General features: G+C 38.5%; 1 protein-coding gene across 2 annotated transcripts; it reads left to right on the top strand.

The window, feature by feature from the left end:
* The first annotated feature begins 4,987 nt into the window (after positions 1-4,987).
* Positions 4,988-19,593, top strand: LOC130940537 (uncharacterized). Of its 2 annotated transcripts, XM_057868701.1 has the most exons (8): positions 4,995-5,137; positions 6,187-6,262; positions 6,527-6,639; positions 7,236-7,298; positions 7,442-7,489; positions 7,571-7,624; positions 19,105-19,159; positions 19,277-19,593. In XM_057868701.1, exons 3-8 carry the CDS (start codon positions 6,550-6,552, stop codon positions 19,408-19,410), a joined length of 444 nt encoding a protein of 147 aa, XP_057724684.1. In that variant the 5' UTR covers positions 4,995-5,137; positions 6,187-6,262; positions 6,527-6,549; the 3' UTR covers positions 19,411-19,593. The 2 variants fall into 2 exon arrangements, with proteins under 2 accessions (XP_057724683.1, XP_057724684.1); XM_057868700.1 differs by lacking the exon at positions 6,187-6,262 and having other exon boundaries at positions 4,988-5,137.
* The last annotated feature ends 3,078 nt before the right edge of the window (positions 19,594-22,671 follow it).

Below are 22,671 nucleotides of genomic sequence, written 5' to 3' on the forward strand. Positions count from 1 at the left end.
ATTTCCTACAGATGTGGTTGGAGAAGCCTTTTTAGAGGGGTTGCTATCAGCACTTGTATGTGTCTGATCCCTCACTGGCGTTTGAATGCCAGGGTTGGAAGCTGGATTGGCGTTGGACGCGAACCCCTTACTTGTTTCTGGCGTTTGAACGCCAAAACTAAGCTTCCCTTGGGTGTTTAACGCCAACTCCTTGCCTGTTTGTGGCGTTTGAACGCCAGAATTGAGCATGGGTTGGGCATTTAACGCCAGCTCTCTACCCTTTTCTGGCGTTTGAGTGCCAGAATTATTCCTCTTTGGGCTCTTACTGTCCTCAGAGGGATTTTGGGTAGCAGTTTATTCATTTCTTGGCTTCCTGCTGCCTTGAAGTGATGTATTTAATGTTTTCTCACTTCTTAATTGAACTGCTTGGCACTCTTCTGTTATTTGTTTTGATAACTGTTGTTCTGTTTGCTTCAGCTGTACTTCCATATTCATATTAGCCATTCTTGTGTCTTGTAGTATCTCCTTGAATTCGGCTAGCTATTTTGTTAGAAAATTTAATTGCTGATTGAATTCAGTAACTTGTTCTGCAGGACTGAGTTCAGCAGTTACTGTTTTAGCCTCTTCTTTCATGGAAGACTCACTACTTAGGTACAGATACTGACTTCTGGCAACTATATTAATGAGCTCTTGAGCTTCTTCAATTGTCTTTCTCATGTGTATAGATCCACCAGCTGAGTGGTCCAAAGACATCTGAGCTTTCTCTGTAAGCCCATAATAGAAGATGTCTAACTGCACCCACTCTGAAAATATTTCAGAGGGACATTTTCTTAGCATCTCTCTGTATCTCTCCCAGGCATCATATAGAGATTTATTATCTCCTTGTTTAAAGCCTTGGATGTTCAGCCTTAGCTGTGTCATCCATTTTGGAGGGAAATATTGATTCAAAAATTTTTCTGACAGCTGTTTCTATGTCCTTATGCTAGCCTTAGGTTGGTTATTTAACCACCTCTTAGCTTGGTCTTTTACAGCAAATGGAAACAGTAATAATCTGTAGACATCCTGATCTACTTCCTTATCATGTACTATGTCAGCAATTTGTAAAAACTGTGCCAGAAACTATGTAGATTCTTCCTATGAAAGACCGGAATACTAGCAATTTTGCTGCACCATGATAATGAGTTGAGGATTCAACTCAAAACTACTGACTCCGATGGAGGGTATACAGATACTACTCCCAAATAAAGCAGTAGTGGGGTTAGCATATGACTCCAGAGTCCTTCTGGACTGTTCATTTCTACTTAGGTCCATGATGGAGAAAGGGAGATGTTGTGAATTGGAGATTCAAATAGTATTAAAATATATATTTTTTTTTCGAAATAATAATAATAAAAATTGGAAACTAGAATAATTAATAAAATAAAAAAAGATTTGAAACTTTTTTATGAGGCTTTTCGAAAAATTGAAGAGAGAGAAAGTGGTTAGAAAGTTTTGAAAAAGATATGATTTTAAAATTTTAAATATTGATACTTTCTTAACAAGAAAACACCAAACTTAAAATTTCTCAATCAAAATAATAAATTAGGACCAAAAATTCGAAAATTACATAAAAAGAAAGAAAAAGATTTTGAAAATCAATTTAAAATTTTTTTTTCGAAAATATTAAGAAAAATTGAAAAAATTTGATTTTTTTGAAAAAAAGATATGATTGAAAAAGATATGATTTTTTTTTTGAAAAATTTCGAAATTTTTGCTTAAAAATAGTTAGAGAAGATATTTTTTTTATTTTTGAATTTTATGATGAAAGAGAAAAACACACATAAGACACATAACTTAAAATTTTTAGGTCTAATGCTCCTTATTTTCGAAAATTTTAGAGGGAAAACACCAAGGAACACCAAACTTAAAAATTTTAAGATCAAAACAAAAGGAAGACTCAAGAACACTTTGAAGACTCACAAGAACAACAAGAACATGAAGATAGAACACCAAACTTAAAAATTGACATAAGATTTAATCAAAGAGAAATTATTTTTGAAAAGTTTTAAAAGGAAGATAGCCAATTACCAAGAACATAAGCACAACACTCTAGCCAATTGAGCTATAAATTTAACATGTTTTACTAAGGTATTTAATTAATAAATTTTTTTTGAAAACTGATATTTTAAAAAATTACAAGAAAAACAAGAAAAGACCAGAACAAGAAAAACTAAAGGTCAAACAAGAAAAATTAACAAGAACAACTTGAAGATCAAAGAAGAACAAAGAACATGCAATTCGAAAATTGAAAGACAAAGAAAAGCATGCAATTGACACCAAACTTAAAACATGACACTAACTCAGAGAAAAACTAAAAATTAATAAAGAAAAATAATATTTTTGAAAAGAAAATAAAACACTCTGACTCAAAAGACAAAATTTTCCTAATCTAAGCAACAAGATTCACTGTCAGTTGTTCAAACTCGAACAATTCCTCGCAACGACACTAAAAACTTGGTGCACAAAATTATAAATCACACTTTTCACAACTCGTACCACTAACCAGCAAGTGCTCTGAGTCGTCCAAGTAATACCTTACGTGAGTAAGGGTCGAATCCCACGGAGATTGTTGTCTTGAAGCAAGCTATGGTTATCTTGTAACTCTTAGTCAGGATAATAATAATTCTCAGTTTTGATTGGTAGTAAATAAAAAGCATGGATTAAATAATACTTGTTATGCAGTAATGGAGAATATGTTAGAGTTTTGGAGATGCTTTATCTTCTGAATCTCTGCTTTCCCCTGTCTTCTTCTTCACGCACGCAAGGTTCCTCCTATGGCAAGCTGTGTGTTGGTGGATCACCGTTGTCAATGGCTACCATTTGTCCTCTCAGTAAAAATGGTCCAGGTGCGCTGTCACCGCACGGCTAATCATTTGTCGGTTCTCACTCATTCTGGAATAGGATCCATTGATCCTTTTGCGTCGGTCACTACGCCCAGCCCTTGTGAGTTTGAAGCTCATCATAGTCATTCAATCCCTGAATCCTACTCGGAATACCACAGACAAGGTTTAGACTTTTCGGATTCTCAAGAATACTACCAATGGATTCTAGCTTATACCACGAAGATTCTGATTAAGGAATCCAAGAGATACTCATTCAATCGAAGGTAGAACGGAGGTGGTTGTCAGGCACACGTTCATAGATTGAGAATGGTGATGAGTGTCACGGATAATCACCTTCTTTATATTGAAGTGCGAATGAATATCTTAGATAGAAACAAGCGTGTTTGAATAGAAAACAGAAATAATTGCATTAATTCATCGAGACACAGCAGAGCTCCTTACCCCCAACAATAGAGTTTAGAGACTCATGCCGCCAAAGAGTACAAAGTTCAGATCTAAAAATGTCATGAGGTACAGAATAAATCTCTAAAAGTTGTTTAAATACTAAACTAGTAACCTAGGTTTACAGAAAATGAGTAAACTAAGATAGATAGTGCAGAAATCCACTTTCGGGGCCCACTTGGTGTCTGCTGGGATTGAGGCTTGAGCTTTTCACGTGTCTGGGCTGTTTCCGGAGTTAAACGCCAGGTTGTAACCTGTTTTGGGCGTTTAACTCCAACTTGTAATCTGTTTCTGGCGTTTAACGCCAGAATGGAACATGGAACTGGCGTTAAATGCCAGTTTACGTCATTTATCTTCGAGCAAAGTATGAACTATTATATATTGCTGGAAAGCACTGGATGTCTACTTTCCAATGCAATTGAGAGCGCGCCAATTGGACTCTTGTAGCTCCAGAAAATCCATTTCGAGTGTAGGGAGATCAGAATCCAACAACATCAGCAGTCCTTTTTCAACCTGAATAAGATTTTTGCTCAGATCCCTCAATTTCAGCCAGAAAATACCTGAAATCACAGAAAAACACACAAACTCATAGTAAAGTCCATAAATATGAATTTTGCATGAAAACTAATAAAAACATACTAAAAAGTAGCTAGAACCTACTAAAAACTACCTAAAAACAATGCTAAAAAGCGTATAAATTATCCGCTCATCAGTCGCCACGGCTCTTAATTGCTCCTCCGACGCTGCATAATGCAACGGCGTCCACCCCTTGTTTCCACCTTGTTATAGTCAACCCATAATATGCTGGATGCTCATTTTAGTATGTATGCAGACGACTACTTTAATTCTTTTGTGGATGATTATTTGATTGAAATGTATTTAATTAGATACAATTAAAATATGCTGGATGTTCAATTCACTGAGTATACGGATGAATATTTTTATCCTTAAGTGGATGGTTATCCTTAAGTGCTGATGAGAGTCCTTGTTGACGAACTAGCAGCGTTGAGGAGGATCTCGACGGTGACGATAGGGGCTGGTTGGCGACCAAGTAATGGCATGAACAACCCATGAGGTGACGATGATGTCTGGTGAGGGAGAGAGTGGCCCTGGCAAAAATGGCTGATTGGTGAGGCGGCAAAGATAAAGGGTTTGGGAGAGAAGTTGGTGCTTTAGTAAATTAGGTTATAATAAATGATTAAAATTTTTGAACAACTAAATGGAGTTTTTTGATTGAGTAATTTGGGTGAAATTTTTTTTTAACTTTATTGAACTAAATTTTTAACATGTTGTTTAGGTTATTTAGATTTTTTATTGTCTACATAATAAAGATGGTCCAAATATGACAAAAATTAATTATAGAAAACATGATTTTCCAAGAGCCTTTCTTCTTTTTTTTTTTGGTGGTTAATCGGGAACAAAATCCAAAAAATGACTAAATACAAACTAAACAGGATATAGAAACTCCTTGTTCATCATCAGCTAACCCAACATTGGGTAATGCTTCCATAAAGTCTTAACCAACAGGCTGCCTTTAAAAGCCCATAACATCCGTCCAGCCGAATCCAGGGAAGGCACGCTGATCCCCAAAAGGGAGACAAGCAGCCCACGTGTAGCACAATGGCGAAAAGTTCAGGATTCTCTGTACATCTTCACAAACTTGATCTGTACCGTAGTGCAGCCCTAAATAAAATAAAAGGGGAAAAATCTGCTGGAAATTGGCATCGGATCCGAGACTGAGACATACAAGAGAAGAGAACACCGACTTGACCAACACACGATCGATTCGGAGCATCCGCTGATTGAGGTTGTGTTCCCTACGCACCTCCTCGCCGGTGAGTCACTCACTGCCTCCCTTCAAATCTGAACCTTCTTTCTTGCTTCAACCCATTGTCTACTATTCTTTTAATTTTTTGGGGTTTTAATGAATACCCTTTTATTTTAGCTGTTATAATTAGAACCCAGATACTTTATGTGGGGTTTGAAGCTCTAGGATTTTTGTGGGGTTGAGCTTCAATAAATCCTTTTTTATTATTTTTTTTGTAACGTTGAAATGTGTTTGTATGCCCAAAAAAGAAAAGATTGGGACCTGCTTGATTTGTTAGAGGACCTTGCTAATGCTATCATCATGTTGATCTTTGCTTACATTTTAGCTGTAGTTGATTAAGATTGAAACCATTTGTTTGAGGAAGTGTTTTCGTTAATTGATTTGGAGGAGAAATGATGAGAAGCTTAGGTTAATATGATTTGAGCTTAAGTTGCTAAGGACTGAACTTGCAATTTCCTTGTAAACTTCGATTGCTTGCTCGTTTATTTAGTTGTTTGTTTTTCTCTTCAATTACTTCGTGTTATGCATTTCGAAATTAAAAAAATATATATATTTCTAGTTGATCATAGTGTAAAACCTGGGTTGGGGAAGGCATTCACAGTAACTCTAGTCGGATTAGTTAGATTTTCGGTCTAAATACAGGTGGAAAAGACCATAAAGTTAAAAATAAAATTTTCAGCTAACGTTTTCCCATGTTTATATTGCGAAGGGTTTGAACATATTTATGGTTACTATGGCTGCCTGGTCTTAGCTGTTTAGGTATTCAAGATCTCAATTAGTTTGAGTATATGACTATATATGCTTGTTTCTTGTGCTGTCCATACAAGTTTTTATATTTTTTATTAATTTGTTTTGGTCAACATGTGTATTTTGTTCACCTTGTATGCTTTAAGTTAATTGGTAAATCAATGTCTCTTGGTATGGGTGAAATGGTGGTTGCTTACTATGTTATCAACACTCGTTTATTTCTTTTGCCCATATTTCAATGAAGTTAGTTTGTTACTGTTGACTTGAATGTCTGACAATATTGATCCAAATTCCCCTTCTTTGCTATAGATTCTGATGCTTTCTTTGCTCTGAAATCTAAAGAGCTCTCTAAGTTGTAGTCATTGTTAGAGTGTGGAACTTATTTGTAAGTTGTAGTCATTATTAGAGTGTGGAACTTATTTGCAAGTGTATCGCTAATTCAGTTTCTGTTTTCATTTTCACTGGTTTATTTTTCAAAATTGTGAAAAGAAAAAGAAATAAAAACAGTAAAGTCTTGTTTTCTCTTTTTTATTTCCTGTTTTGACTTCTTTTTCTCTTTTCAAAATTCTGAAAACATACAACTGAAAATGAAAATAGAATAATTAAAGTAGGAATTTTCTACTAAGATGACATATTCTTGAAACTGCAGGTTTTTACACACTAAAGGGCCTCATGTCAAACGTAGAGGATAACAAAGAACAACAACAAATGGATGTCAATGCATCTAATGAGTCGAGTAACATGCCGTCATCCCAGAAGCAGGTGGTATCCATATCAATCTCCTTGCATTCTTAAATCAAAAGTTAAATGTGACCTTCAATGAAATAATCTATTAAGTATCTAAGGAATGTAGGAAATAACACACCTTAAAAGCTAGTTGTTAAGGGGGAAGAACCACTCTCCTTAAATGCAACATCAAGCATTCCATACTACCCAATGCGGGACTTTGGACACCCCATAATACCCAAGTCCCTAAACAATACACCGCCCCTAGAGAACCGACATCCACGGCGGCTTAATTCTATCGACACTGACTCAGTGGTGTCTGGCTTTCAGTATTTGGTATTCGCCTTAATCCAGCCTATAGGTAGCCCTTTCCATGTGCCGACAACCAAGGCTTTGATATCATTGTTAAGTATCTAAAAAAAGTGGGAAACAAGAAACCACATCTTAAAAGTTAGCTGCTAAGGGGAGGAACCACTCCTTAATAAATACAACATCAAGCATCCATGCTACTCAGTGTAAGACTTTGGGCACCCCATAATACCTAAGTCCTTAACATAGTCCCTTTACTATGAGATTATTTACCGCCAAAAGAATTTCTTATTTTCTGCCTTACTAGTTTATAAACCTTGTAGGAGGAAGCTATAAAGAAAAAATATGGAGGAATGATGCCCAAAAAGCCACCTCTCATATCTAAGGTATGTGACTCAAGGATTCTATGAGTAGATTTATTTGTCACTTCTATTTTTGAATTCAAGATGGTCAATACTTGTGATTTTCTTAATGTTCACTGACATATACTTATGTTAATTTTCACTCCAAATCTAACTTCTCATGGCAGGACCATGAGCGCGCTTACTTTGATTCCGCCGATTGGGCACTTGGAAAGGTACTTCTTGCAGACCCTACTATGTAATAATTGCATATATTTAATTTTTCTTACGCTTGAATGTGCTCTCACATTAAACAGCAAGGTGGCGAGAAGCCTAAGGGACCACTTGAAGCACTTAGACCTAAACTACAGGTATTGAACCAATATTCTCATACCTGAATTTAGGATGGTAATGTTGCTTTGTAAGGTTTAGTAAGATTCATTATTCTAATGTGTGTGAATAGTGTGCTGCCTGATGGTTGTTGAATTTATACAAAGCTTTTGTGTCTAATGGCTAAACTGGATTGTATCATGTGGATTGATGAAATGAGCTTAGAGAGGTGAATTTGTGTGTGCTCCCATAGAGGTGAGGGAGAAATTGAGTGAGAGAAGCATGTGAGTTTGATGAAGTGATTTTGTTATAATGGTGAATCACACCTTTACACTATACAGTTAGACTATATATATAGTAAAGGCCTAACAACTACTTCTACTGCTAACAATGTAACTAACTAGTCCTAGTCAGGATAGAGAAAATACAAACGAGTCCTTAATAAGGATATTAACTTAACAAACAATACATCAGGCTATATCAGTAAGAGTGAAGAGTAAAAATACTTACTCCCCCCGCAAGCTTGGATTGTGAAGGTCGCGCAGTCCAAGCTTGAGAAATAGCTTCGGAAAGGGGCCAGGCACTAACGGTTTCTCGTCAAGATATCAGCAAGCTGCTCTTGACTAGCAATTGGAAGAAGCCTGGTAAGACCGATCTGCATCTTCTCACGAGTAATATGACAATCAACCTCGATGTGCTTTGTCCGTTCATGGAAGACGGGATTTGCTGCCAAATGCAACGCCGATTGACTATCACAATAGAGGTTGATGGACATGGAAAGCGGGAGCTGTAATTCGTTGAACAGATTAAAGAGCCATGGCACCTCACAAGTAGCATGCGCTAAAGCTTGATACTTTCAACAAACCAAAGAGATAATAGGGATTTAACTCCTTTTAAATATACTTATAAAAGGAGAGGAGAAAAATTAGCAAACTAAATTTTAAATTCTGAAACTCCACATCTTTAGGACAGTAGTTATAGGATTAGATATTATAAATAGGTAGGCTGGAAAAGCTAGTAGGCAGGAAATAAGTGGAGTGAAAATCTAGAGGGAGAGAATTGACCTCTCGAAAGTCAATTATTCTTGTTTTTCTTTCATTTAAATCTATAATATTATTCTGTCAGTGAGGTAATTATCACATCGATAATTCCTTCCTCTGTTCAGTTATTTTGTTCTTTCCTTCTACCCTTATCTTCTACACTCAATTTTGCCCTAACAGTAAGGATATTAGAGAAATCGTAACAATTGGTATCAGAAGTTCGATATGGGCTTCTTCCTGTGAATGGTTTCCACACGCAGCGGAGGTGCGATGGAGGATCGGGTTGAGAGTCTGGAGAAACAGTTGAATGAGTTTCGATCTGAACAAAACAGAATAATGGAAACGATGACGCAAAGGATGGATGAATTAGTAATGCGAATCCCACAACAGGATTCGAGCAGTGGGAACTCGCGCATCAACGATCCGGGTGGCGGGCGTCAGCGAGATCCACCTCCAAACAGGGGTGATCTCAATCGCAGAGTGGACATTCCTTCGTTTGATGGCTCGGATGCGAGCGGATGGTTGGTTCGAATGGATCGTTATTTTCGCATATCAAGGATTCAGGTGGAAGAGAAACTCGAGTACGCGGTGCTTGCACTTCATGGGGAAGCTTTAACATGGTTTGAATGGTGGGAGTCTCAATCCACCTTCCCTTCATGGATTCGTTTTAAACAAGATTTGCTCAAACGATTTGTGCCTGGTGCAGATGCGAATCCTCTTGCGGCATTATTGCAGGTGAGACAACATGGGTCGGTTATGGAGTATCGGAGAGACTTTGAGATAGCGGCTAGGGCACATAGACATTTGGGGGGAGATACCTTGTTGTGCATGTTCCATGAAGGACTCAAACCGTCGATCAAAGCGGAGATGAGAGTTGCCGAGTTTGAAGACCTCCAGGCGCTGATGGATAGGGCCATGATGTTAGAGTCAAGGAATGAAGCGTGGCGTACAGAAGGAACGCACCCAGGAGGAAGACGAAATGAAAATACTAACCGTTTGGGCTGGAGCGGTGCCAGATCCAATAATTGGGCTCAGCACACTTCACAATCTCCTTCAATAACTAAACAGCCCACATCCATCCCTCATAGTAAAACAGAATCCAATACTTCCTCGGCCCCTTCCACCACTAATATCACAAAGCCTTCATCACGATGGATTTCAAATGAGGAATGGAGTGAGAGACAGCGCAAAGGTCTCTGTTTCCGATGCGGGGACAAGTGGAATCCTGGCCACGTATGCAAGTTCAGACATCAACAACTCATTCTCCTGGGGGAGGAGGATGAACAACCCGAGGATTGTTGCGAAGATTTGGCCTCGGACGAACCTGTCGTAACCATTAACAGTCTTTCTCTTCGTCTCTCTTCTCTAAGTTATTGGGGACTTACATCACACCAAACTTTGAAGGTACGAGCTACTATAAACGGTGTTGAGGTGGTCGTGTTGGTTGACCCAAGGGCTGAGGCGAATTTTATTTCATCTTCTCTTGTCTCCATACTGGGTTTGCCATTGGTACACCTGCCTCCTTTCCGAATTGAGGTTGGAAATGGAGCAATAGAGCATGGGTTAGGTGGCCGTGAAAAAGTGGAATTATTGGTACAAGGAATTTCTATTGTGGAGGACTTCTTGGTGATGGAATTGGGACGTTCTGAAGTCGTTTTGGGTGCGGGGTGGATTGCTAGTTTGGGCAAATTTGAAGGGGATTATAACGCCTTATCCTTAAGCTGGATGTTGAATGGGAAGAAGGTGACTTTGCATGGTGATCCCTCTTTAGGGAGAAGTCGAGCTAGTGCAAAAGTGACTTTAAATGCCCTGAGAAATAATGAAGAGGGCTTTCTCGTAACCCCTGTGTTCATTGCCGATTCTACAGAAGCCCAACTATCTATTTCGTTAGCAACTTTGGCAATTTTGCAGCAATTTGAAGATGTCTTTCAGTCCCCATATGGTCTTCCTCCACAAAGAACGCATGATCATGCTATAGTACTAAAAGACAGTGCAGAGATCCCAAACATTAGACCTTACAGATATCCACATTATCAGAAGGCAGAAATGGAAAAAATAATTGATGAAATGCTGCAGATTGGGATTATTCGGCCCAGCACAAGTCCCTTCTCGAGCCCGGTAATTCTGGTAAAGAAAAAGGATGGTGGGTGGAGGTTTTGCGTCGACTATAGGGCCCTCAATAAGATCACGGTGCCGGACAAATTTCCTATTCCTATTATAGAGGAGCCATTGGATGAGCTCGATGGTGCAACAGTGTTTTCCAAATTGGATCTCAAATCCGGATATCATCAAATTCGAATGAAGGAGGAGGATATTCATAAGATAGCTTTTCGCACCCACGACGGCCATTACGAATTCCTTGTAATGCCTTTTGGCCTCACAAACGCTCCATCCACTTTTCAAGCCCTCATGAACACTGTACTTCGTCCGTTCCTCAGAAAATTTGCTCTAGTTTTCTTCAATGACATCCTTATTTATAGCAAGAATCTCATTAGCCACATAGGTCATTTGCAGAATATTTTTGAGGTACTGAGGCAGCACTGTTTATTGGTAAATAAAAAGAAGTGCTGTTTTGAAGCAACGAGTATTGAGTACCTTGGCCACGTTATTTCTGCCGAAGGGGTGGCGGCTGATCTTAAGAAACTCAGAGATATGCTTGACTGGCCTCCACCAAAAGATATTCGCAGCTTGAGGGGTTTCTTGGGCTTAACCGGATATTATTGACGCTTTGTAAAGGGGTATGGTACTATTGCTGCTCCTCTCACCCAGCTTCTCAAAAAGGACTCTTTTAATTGGGGTAAGGATGCTGAATCTGCTTTTCAAAAGCTCAAAACAGCTATGATTTCAGTTCCGGTTTTAGCCGTTCCATGCTTTTCTAAACCTTTCCAGCTGGAAACCGATGTATCCGGAAAGGGAGTGGGTGCTGTCTTGATGCAGGAGGGTCGGCCAATTGCTTTTATGAGCTAAAAACTCTCGGAAACAGCCCAGCAGAAATCTGTCTACGAAAGAGAGTTGATGGCAATTGTTCTAGCTGTTCAAAAGTGGAAACACTATTTCATGGGATAGCAGTTCACAGTTTTTATTGATCAACAGTCCTTGAAGTTTTTATTAGATCAGCGTGTAGCAGACGAAGGCCAGCAGAAATGGTTATCCAAGTTATTGGGATACAATTTTGACATTAAATATAAGACAGGGACAGAAAATAGGGTGGCTGATGCCCTTTCTAGGAAATTTCATTTCTCCTCCCTGTCTTTTTCCATGGCAGCAGAATGGGATGATATGGAGGCTGAAGTATTGGCTGATGAGAAATTAAATGGGATTATGCAGAAGTTGTTAGTGGGGGAAGAAACTACACCCGGTTTTGCATTAATGAATGGAAAACTCAAATATAAAGGGAGGTTAGTGCTTGCAAAAACCTCTAAATGGATTCCAAAAATTCTGATGGAATTTCATAGCTCCAAGCTGGGAGGCCATTCGGGCTTCTTTAGAACTTACAAGAGGATTTCTGCTATCCTTTATTGGGAGGGTATGAAGGCAGCAGTGATGAACTTTATTAAAGGCTGTGAAATTTGTCAGCAGAACAAGCATTCTACCTTGCAACCTGCTGGTCTCCTACAACTGCTACCAATTCCTTCCAACGTATGGGCTGACATCTCAATGGATTTCATAGGGGGATTACCCAAAGCCAATGGGATGGATACGATATTTGTGGTGGTGGACCGCATGACTAAATATGCTCATTTCTTTCCACTTTCACATCCCTTTACGGCAAAGGATGTTGCTGTTTTGTTCATTAAGGAAGTGGTACGCCTCCATGGTTTTCCATCATCAATTGTCTCCGATTGAGACAAAATATTCATGAGTGCTTTCTGGACTGAAGTTTTTAAACAGGCCGGTACTACCTTGAAGATGTCCTCGGCCTATCACCCACAGACCGACGGCCAAACTGAGGCGGTGAATAAATGCTTGGAAACCTACCTGCGATGCTTAACTGGTGCTAAACCTAAACAATGGCCAGCTTGGCTTTCTTGGGCAGAGTTTTGGTATAATACCTCATACCATGGCTCTATTCGGATGACACCTTTTCGAGCTTTATATGGCAGGGAATCTCCAGCTTTATTACGAGGAGGGATGGAATCTTCAGAAGAAGAAGTAAGGGTCTTATTGGAGGAACGAAATCAGATGCTAAATGAAATCCAATTTCAGCTTAATAGGGCTCAGAACAGAATGAGACAAAGTGCAGACAAGAAAAGACGTGATGTGTCTTTTGAAGTAGGAGACTTTGTGTATCTCAAACTTCAGCCATATAGGATGAAATCTTTGGCAGCTAGATCAAATCAGAAGTTAGGTGCAAGGTTTTATGGTCCTTTTGAGGTGCTAGAAAGGATTGGAGCAGTGGCCTACAAGCTGAAATTACCTGACACCGCAAGAATACACCCTGTTTTTCATATTTCCCAGTTGAAGAAAAGTGTTGGACCTTCCTTACATCCTCAACCATTACCCGAAGCACTCACTGAAGAAGGGGAATTGCTGGTAGAACCTGAACAAGCCATTGACAGCCGCTACAACAATCAGGGAGATCTTGAGGTCCTTATCAAATGGAAAGAACTGCCAGATTTTGAGAATACTTGGGAGTCAGCAGCAACATTACAGACAACATTTCCCTCTTTCCACCTTGAGGACAAGGTGGCTCTTCATGGGGGGGGGGGGGGTATTGCAACAAACCAAAGAGATAATAGGGATTTAACTCCTTTTAAATATACTTATAAAAGGAGAGGAGAAAAAGTAGCAAACTAAATTTTAAATTCTGAAACTCCACATCTTTAGGACAGTAGTTATAGGATTAGATATTATAAATAGGTAGGCTGGAAAAGCTAGTAGGCAGGAAATAAGTGGAGTGAAAATCTAGAGGGAGAGAATTGACCTCTCGAAAGTCAATTATTCTTGTTTTTCTTTCATTTAAATCTATAATATTATTCTGTCAGTGAGGTAATTATCACATCGATAATTCCTTCCTCTGTTCAGTTATTCTGTTCTTTCCTTCTACCCTTATCTTCTACACTCAATTCTACCCTAACAGTAAGGATACTAGAGAAACCGTAACAATACTCTGCTTCAGTGGAGGACTTGGCCACCGTCAATTGTTTCTTACTCTTCCACGAGATGAAGGGAGGAACCATGGAAGAAGCAATAGCCAGAAACCGATCTCCAGGAATCACTGCAAGAGGCCCAGTCAGAATCAGAGAATCCGATAACGTGCTGATCAGAGGTGGAAGAGAAGAAAAGACCTGTAGTTGGACAACCTTTGAGGTACTTAAGAATCCTCATAGCGGCAGAGAAATGCCCGGATCGTGGATGATCAAGGTACTGACTCAATTTGTCAACAGCAAAGCAAATGTCAGGCCTTGTGTTAGTCAAGTAGAGTAGGCGTCTGATAAGCTTTCGAAAAGGTGTCGAATCCGCAAGAACATCGCCACTGTCCTTGGTGAGCTTGCAAGCATAGTCCATGGTTGTAGAGCTCGGTTTGCACTCAAGTAGCCCATAATCACTCAGGAAATCAGTGACATATTTCTTTTGATAAACGACAATGTCCTTGCCAGAACGAGCCACCTCCATCCCGAGAAAGTATTTCAAATCACCTAAATCCTTAATGCTGAAACGATCATCAAGGAGTTGCTTAACGCTGTTAATTTCTGCAAGAGAATCCCCAGTGAGGATGAGATCATCGACGTACACCAGGATGATGCTGATCCCATGGGCAGTGTGCTTAGTGAACAAAGAAAGGTCAAGTCTAGACTGAGCAAAACCAGCCCCACGTAACACAGAAGTGAGTTTCAAGTTCCATTGACGGCTAGCCTGCCTCAAGCCATAAAGGGACTTCTTCAAGCGACAAACCAACCCTCGCTTAGCAACATCAAGACCTGGAGGGAGTGTCATGTAGACTTCTTTATCAAGCTCTCCATGGAGGAAAGCCGTATTAACATCCAATTGCTTGAGAAACCAATTTCTGACAGCTGCCAAAGAAAGAACAACGCGCAGTGTGGTGACTTTCACAATGGGACTGAAGGTATCAATATAATCAACTCTTGGAATTTGGGTAAAACCTTTGGCAACAAGCCTGGCCTTGTGCCGTTCATTGGTGCCGTCCGGATTAAATTCAACCTGAAAGACCCACTTGCAACTTATTGGAGTTTTTCCTGTCGGCAAAGGAGTTAACTCCCAAGTCTGATTCTGCTCAAGAGGATCCAGCTCAGCTTTAATGGCGCTCCTCCAACATTGCTGAGACACAGCATCCTTAAAAGTCTGTGGTTCGGTATTTTGGGAGATGGCCATAGAGAACCTTTGAAAACTGTGACTTAAATTTTGATATGATACTGTAAATGGATTTTTGCAATGAGTACAAGTGCCACTGATGGAATTCACAAAATGATAATCCTGAAGATAAGAGGGTGGCCTATGGTCTCTAGTTGATCTCCTAAGAATGGGACTAATGAGCTGGGAAACTGACTCGGCTTCAGGACCTACAGGTGGAGGAGGCAATGATGGGGATGTGTCATGCGGAAAGGTAGGGGTGTGAGATGAGGGGAATGGTGAATCATTTGATTCAAGACCTAATGGAGAGGGAACCTCAGGAGTGTCGTTAGTGCCAAAACTAGTGCATTCATGTAAAGAGAAGTCCGGAGGACGAGAATGAACATTAGAGTCTAATGAAGCTGAACCATGCAAGGGAATGTCATAAGAGAATGGATCTAAAGAAGGGGGATACACCGGTGCAGGGGGCTCGGTGGAAGTTGGTGTGTTGCATGTAAGAAAAGGAAAATGATTTTCATAAAAGATGACATTACGAGAGATGAAAATTTTTCTGGTTCGTAAATCAATTAACAAGTAACCTTTGGTAATTGGTACCCTCTTGATATCCAAGAAAGCCACATTTATGTGCTCTCGAGTCCAATTTAGATATCTGGGCAGTCAAGGTGCTCACATAAGCAAGACATCCAAATACCTTGAGATGGGAAATATCAGGAAGTTTGTTATACAAAACTTCAAAGGGAGACTGATCTTTAAGAAGGCTACTTGGATATCTGTTTATGAGGTGCACTGCATGCTTAAGAGCATAGTTCCAAAAACAAGCAGAGACGTGTGACTGAAACATGAGGCTTCGGGCCACTTCTAAGATATGTTGATGCTTTCTTTCTACGATTCCAGTTTGTTGTGGTGTTTCCACACGAGAGGTTTGATGAGTAATATTATTTGAAGCATAGAAAGAAAGCAATGTAATTTCTGGTCCATTGTCTGACCGAATGGCCTTAATTGATTTTTCAAACTGAGTTTTCACAAATTGAAAAAATGTTTTAACTAAATTAGAAGCCTCTGATTTTCGTTTCATAAGGTAAATCCAGGTAAATCTACTTGTGTCATCAACAACGGTCAAAAATTATTTGTCCACCAAGGGAAGGTACACTCAAGGGTCCCCAAATATCCATATGAACAAGATCAAAACAAAATTTGCTGTACTAGAACTAAGAGGAAATGGCAACCGTTTTTGCTTACCACAGTGACATGGATCACAAGGATCCTTATGTGCTTTGCAATCTATGAAGGGAAATTTTTCTTTCATTACAAGCATTTTAGTGTAGGGTGGATGCCCGAGCCTATTATGCCATGTGCTACTTGAGACTACATTGTTTATTGTTGGAGGTGCACTAATCTGTGGTGCTATATGGAATGCATGATGTGCAGAGTTTTGTAGAATGTAAAGTCCATCAGCAACTCTAGCTCCACCAATCATCTTCTTTGACAAATCCTGTACTTTACAAACAGTATCAGAAATTTTCAATTCACATTTTAAATTTGTAGTGAGTGATGAAACAGAAATAAGTTTGAAGTTGAAGGTAGGTATATATAGTGTATTTGTGAGGTATAGGTCATTAGTGAAAGAGACAGTCCCCATTATGCTGCTGATAGTGTATGATCCATTGGGGAGTCTCATTATTACAGGTGGGATATGGAAATAAGAATCTAAATCTTGAAGTGAATATGACACATGATCTGTTGCACCAGTGTCACCCAAGATTCCCATTTTTCTGTTTCATCACCACTGTTCTCTGCCAACATGTGTGATTTAAAGTGTAAAATTTGAACCACTCTTTTACCCCTCATTGTTGGAGCTTGTGTGTTAATTTGGTTGGTGCTATGAACATGCTGCACCTCTTGGTGTTGAAGGAGAGCAAGTAAAGCAAGCTTTTGATCCTGAGTGAACTCCAGAACCTAATCATCAACCTTGTGCGTTTGGTCTGCACTGTCTTCATCACAAGTCTCTTCAGTGGCTGCATAATTGAGAGTTGCAGCACCATCACTGTACCTTTCCTTGAGGTGTGGTGGCAGACCGTGCTTCTTATAGCACACATCGATTGTGTCCTGCCTTCCTACAATATGTACATTGCACTCATTCTCGCCCTTGTCCTCTTCCACCACTGAACCTGTCTCGACCTCATCCTCTATAGGCATTTTCAGAATTTCTGGCAGGGTTCCCTTCACTAGTTCGTGCACTGCTTTGGCTCTCTGCTTGGGAGGCATTAAAGAGTATCCTTGGTTCACCATCAATACTGACAAGCTGCCTTTCTTGCTGTGTAAGCAGGGAAAAGGTGGAATCAATGTGTGGCAAAGGATCCATTAACATAATTTGCAATCGAACTCCACTGAACTGTTAGCTTAATCCTCTTAAGAACCGTACCACATAGCCTTCTGTGCTGTATTTTTGCATCACTCCAAGTCCACACTTACAAGTCTCACCACAATCACATGAAGGAACTGGTTGAAAACTGTCTAGCTCTTCGCAAAGTCCTTTCAGTTTAGTGAAGTAATTCATCACTGACAACTCTCTTGCCTCACAGCATATAGTTCTTCCTCTAATTCAGCGAACCGAAACCGATCTCCATGATAATATCTCCTTTTCAGGTCTCTCCAGAGGTCATAAGCCAAATTATTCCAGATTACACTACGTGAGATGTCAGGACTTAAAGACAAGTTTATCCAAGCCACTATGTAAGTGTTACATCTCTCCTATTGTTCAAACATTACATCAGATTCGCTAGGTTTCTTGATAGTTCCGTCAACAAATTGCAGAACAAATCGCAGTTTATTTTTAGCATTTAGGGCTAAAGTCATAGATCTACACCGGTCATTATAATTCGAACCCAGTCATGATAACAGGAGTGATAGAGATACCAGGATTTGCGGAAGGATGGAGGACATAAGGACGGGCAGGATTTGCGCTCGGATTTGAGGTTCTACGAGCCTTTCGGAGCTCAGATTGCAATTCTGCAATTTGATTCATGAATGCAGCAACTGATTCAGCACTATACGTGCTTGGATTCACCTTAACCTTGGAATTTTGGTGTGACGCTTCCATGGCGCCAAATCGCAGATCAAAAAATCCAAAGAAGAATTCAAAATCACACTCACTAGCCTCGATCTCAAACTTTCTCGTCGCACACCACCTCGATCCACGTCCACTGCACCATGATGAAATGAGCTTAGAGAGGTGAATTTCTGTGTGCTTCTATAGGGGTGAGGGAGAAATTGAGTGAGTGAAGCATGTGAATTGATGAAGTGATTTTGTTATAATGGGGAATCACACCTTTACACTATACAGTTAGACTATATATATAGTAAAGGCCTAAGAGCTACTTCTACTGCTAGCAATGTAACTAACTAGTCCTAGTCAGCATAGAGAAAATACAACTGAGTCCTTAATAAAGATATTAACCTAACTAACCATACATCAAGCTATATCAGTAAGAGTGAAGAGTAAAAATACTCTTATTCCCCAACATGGATAACTAAAATATAAGCAAATAATGGTAATGCGGATTGGATGGTGAAAATTTAATTGTGCGATTCAGAGCTTATTTGTTTAACTGCCTCCTCCCTCCTCCCTCCTCCCTCCTCCCCCCCCCCAAAAAAAAAAAAAATCCTTTCTTCTAAGGGACATTCTATCAAATACCCTTCCAAATATGTAGAGAGATTAGGGAGAAAAACGTAGGGTTGTAACTGTTAGTTGTTGCTTGCTTGTGAGTTATATGATTAGCATTTCCCTTTTTCTCTAGGAAACTTCCGATGATAAGATTTTATAAACATAAATAAGTTAATCCAACAGAAACTTAATTTTACAGTTGGGAGCAGCTTCTGCGGCATTTCTGCTTTGTTGTTGCTTTGCATTGCAATGGTAGAATCATAGTTGGTAAATTTCAGATGTCTTCATAGCTTCTGCACACTTCACTATCAGCAAAAAAGAAAATCTAAACAAATTAACCTTGATACCATAGTTTTGTTTAGGCATATTGGTTACCACACGTGCTCTTTAGTAATTCAATAAATAAATAAATAAATTGCTGAAAACTTAAAGCCTCAAATCCCCTAATCACCTACTTTTCATATTTGAACAAAGTTAAATCTAATCACACATTTGCCAATTTCAGCCAACACAACAACAAACACGCTACCGGAAATCTCCCTATGCTCCTGAAGGAGAAGGTGTGTCTATTATTTCAAAAGCTTAGATTGTTCAATGAAACTGGTTGGTTTTCTTCGATTCCCTTTTTCGAGCATCATCGAAACAAACTGACCAAGCGAATTCCGTTGTTTCTGTAGAAGGGGGAAGCGTTCCACCAGAGGATTCTCCATCTGTAGAAGGGGGAAGCGTAGGGGGAAGCGTTCCACCAGAGGATTCTCCATCTGTAGAAGGGGGAAGCGTTCCACCAGAGGATTCTCCATCCAACGAGTAAAAGCAGCAAATCAGTCTTTTCATGATGTGCTGACAATCATTGTTCTGATACCTGTGTAGGTATGACCTTTCGTTGTTTTTCAACAATAAAGGAAAGTTGAATTTGTGTATTCATATATTAGCAAAAGACCAATGATTTGAACTTGCAGCTATATGCTGTAAAAGACTTACTGGGATTATGATTCTTGTGTTTGCCTCCTTTTTCACCCTTATCCTCATTGTTTTTTTTCCCCCTCTGGAAGATAAAAGGCGATAAATTATTAATAGTAAAAAATTAAAGAAAAAGAGTGATCCTCTCGTCGTGTCGTTGGCCTTTTTTGTTTTTGGCAAAAATGGTTTACAGATTTTAAATTAAGAACTTATTCTGATATGCACAATTGCGTCATGTAATTTATGTAGTTGATGTTGTAATATATGGTGATCATTGGTATAAATGGTAGAATTAGTATGTATTTGGGAATGCTTAAAAATTAAACTTATTTTAATAATTTTATGGTGAAATTTTACATTTGTCTTCATATAAAGTTAATAGTTACGAATCGTTAAATAATTTGACAATGCATGTGAGTTGTCGCCTAATTTTATGGATTATCATGTTAGGTGTACACTAAAATCAGCTACTAGTATAAAATATATGTTAGAATATAAAAATACATATTGAAAATAAGTTAAACTATATGTATTTGTACATATAATGGTGGTTAATTTTAGTGTACAAGTAATATTTTTATTTTATTTATATAATTGCTTTTTAAACTAATCGATCATATGAGAACTAATATACTTGGATATCTTAGCTAACAATAATGGTTTTAAGATCATGTATTGGTTTTTGAATGTGTGAAAAAATTATTTTTAAGTGGTATAATTTACAAAAATGGATTTTAAATAATAGTTTATATTATTTAATATTTGATACTTGAGGTTAAATTGATAAAATTATTACAATTTAAAAATAAGACTTCTGTTTATAAGTTTCAAAATGTGGTTTCACTTATAAGTTTTTTTCTGCTTAAAATTATTCATTTTGATTATAGTCTGATTTCAAAATTTTTTCAAATATGATTATTTTCTAGCAAAATAGAATATTGAAATGTCTTCATACTATTGGTCATTCTAATTGTTACGTCACCAAATTAAAATTGGTGATTTTATGTCTTACAACTAAAGGTATTCATACGTCGGTTTAGTTTGAATCGGGGGTAAAATGAGAGCTAAATCGGTAAAATTTAAATTGAGTGGATCCCAACTAATTAAATCGGTTAATTGAATACCCAATTAAAAAGGAAATTTATAAAAAAATTTAATAATAATAATAATAAAACGTTACATCATCAATTTAAAATTAAATAATTATCATAATTTTAAAGACTTTTGGATTAAAAAATAAAGATGTATATATTTTATTTATTTTTTGATTAATATTAAACTAATCAGATAATTGACATAGTTTGGGTTCCACAATTTTAGAACTAATACTCAAATTCATCTTAATTGGCTTGTATTGGATCTGACTTGATTGTATTGGATTACCCATTCACTTCAAAATTAATATAATCTAATTAGATTGATTTTAGATGGATAATCAGGTTATCCATATCCATAAAAATTCTTTGAAATGTATTTCAAATGTTTGTAATATGAAAAGTTTAAGTATTATTTAAAAATTATTAGTTTATATTTTTAGAATGTTTTTAATTTGATATATTTTAATTTTATTTATTTAGTTACTAAATTATGTTTTATGTTTGTGGGTTTAGGATTTTCTTTGTTTTAATTTAGTAATAAGTTATAAATACTTCATAAACTACTATAGTCATCATATATTGAGTGATTAAAGATGTGAAAATTCATTTTTTTTGGTTTCGTGATAAAATCATAGTCTAAATAAATTAGATTGAGGAGTCCTTTTTTTATTACATCAACAAATTAAATTAAAAATGGAGTGATTCTCTTTGTATTTAATTTCAATCTATCTTTTTGTTAACTATTAATTGAGCAGAGAGTTGCGCCACAACGACGCTGGAATCGTGCGTTTAGCACAATTCTGAGCGACGCGTATGCGTGTCTCACGCAAATGCGTCAATTTCCTTATCCCCCATTCATGCGATCGCGTCAATGACGTTTACGGGTCGTTTCATTTTTGCATCATCCACGCTGCCACGTGAACTACGCGTTCGCGTGGATTTGAAATTACTTACTCCAACCACGCGAAACCTTAGCCCCCCCCGTCACCACTTTCCCTCCTTCCCCCTTTGCACTCTCTCTCTTCTCCCCTCCCCAACCATCCGACCACTATCACCCCCAGCCACCCAGACCGCCGCTGCGCCGAGCCACCCCCACCGCCGCACCACCCTACGACACCCCCTCCTTCTTCTTTCTTCTTTTCTCCTCCCTCACCTCTTCTTCCCTTTCACTCCCTCCACTGCCGCGCCACCACCACCGCGCCGCCTCCCATCACTGCTGACCACCACCACAACCCCACCACCCTCGCCCCCTTCTTTCTTTACCCCTCCCTTAACCCTAACCCAACACCACAAACCCACCCCCTGCCACCACCTCAGACCGTCGCCGCGTCAGCAACACCATCACCACATTCCCTCCATCTCTCTGTGTCTGATTACTGTTCATACATACACCAGGTTCCGCCGAACACCGATTCCTCTATCATTAGTTAGCTAGTTGCATATTTTTTAGATTCTGTTCAAATTAGGATAGTTAGAGATGCATGATTGTAGTGGATTTTAGGTGGTTAGGTAACTAGGATGTGGTTAGTGGATTTAGGCCTGATAATTGTGTCGTTCTTGTTACTTGCTTTATCTATTCCGCAATTTCGATCTTGCTGTGATGTTGATGTTGTTCATATGTTATTCTTCCATGTTTAATGCTGCTGTTACACTGTTCTTTAATATTCCTGCTATTTGTGACTCTCTGCAGCACTATTTAATTTCACATGAACAGATTTTTCCTACTGTTTATTACCCGGAAACATCCAATTTTAGCCGAAATGCTGTCCGATTTTCTGTAAATAGTTTCATTCTACCCCATTCATGTATCGAGTTTGGAACTTTGTATTTTGCATTACTTGGCTACAACCAAACCAATTCATGAATGCACGGGCTAGCATTCTTATTCCTTTTGGTTCCCTGCGTAATAAATTGCTTATTGATCATTTCATTCTCATTTTCCACTTCCTTTATCTATCTGAATTATCATCAATAAACTGAAATCTTTGCTTGAATATGAGTTGATTGTTTTTTAA

Source organism: Arachis stenosperma, chromosome 7 (genome assembly GCF_014773155.1).
Source record: "Arachis stenosperma cultivar V10309 chromosome 7, arast.V10309.gnm1.PFL2, whole genome shotgun sequence".
In the NCBI taxonomy this organism is placed as follows: domain Eukaryota; kingdom Viridiplantae; phylum Streptophyta; class Magnoliopsida; order Fabales; family Fabaceae; genus Arachis; species Arachis stenosperma.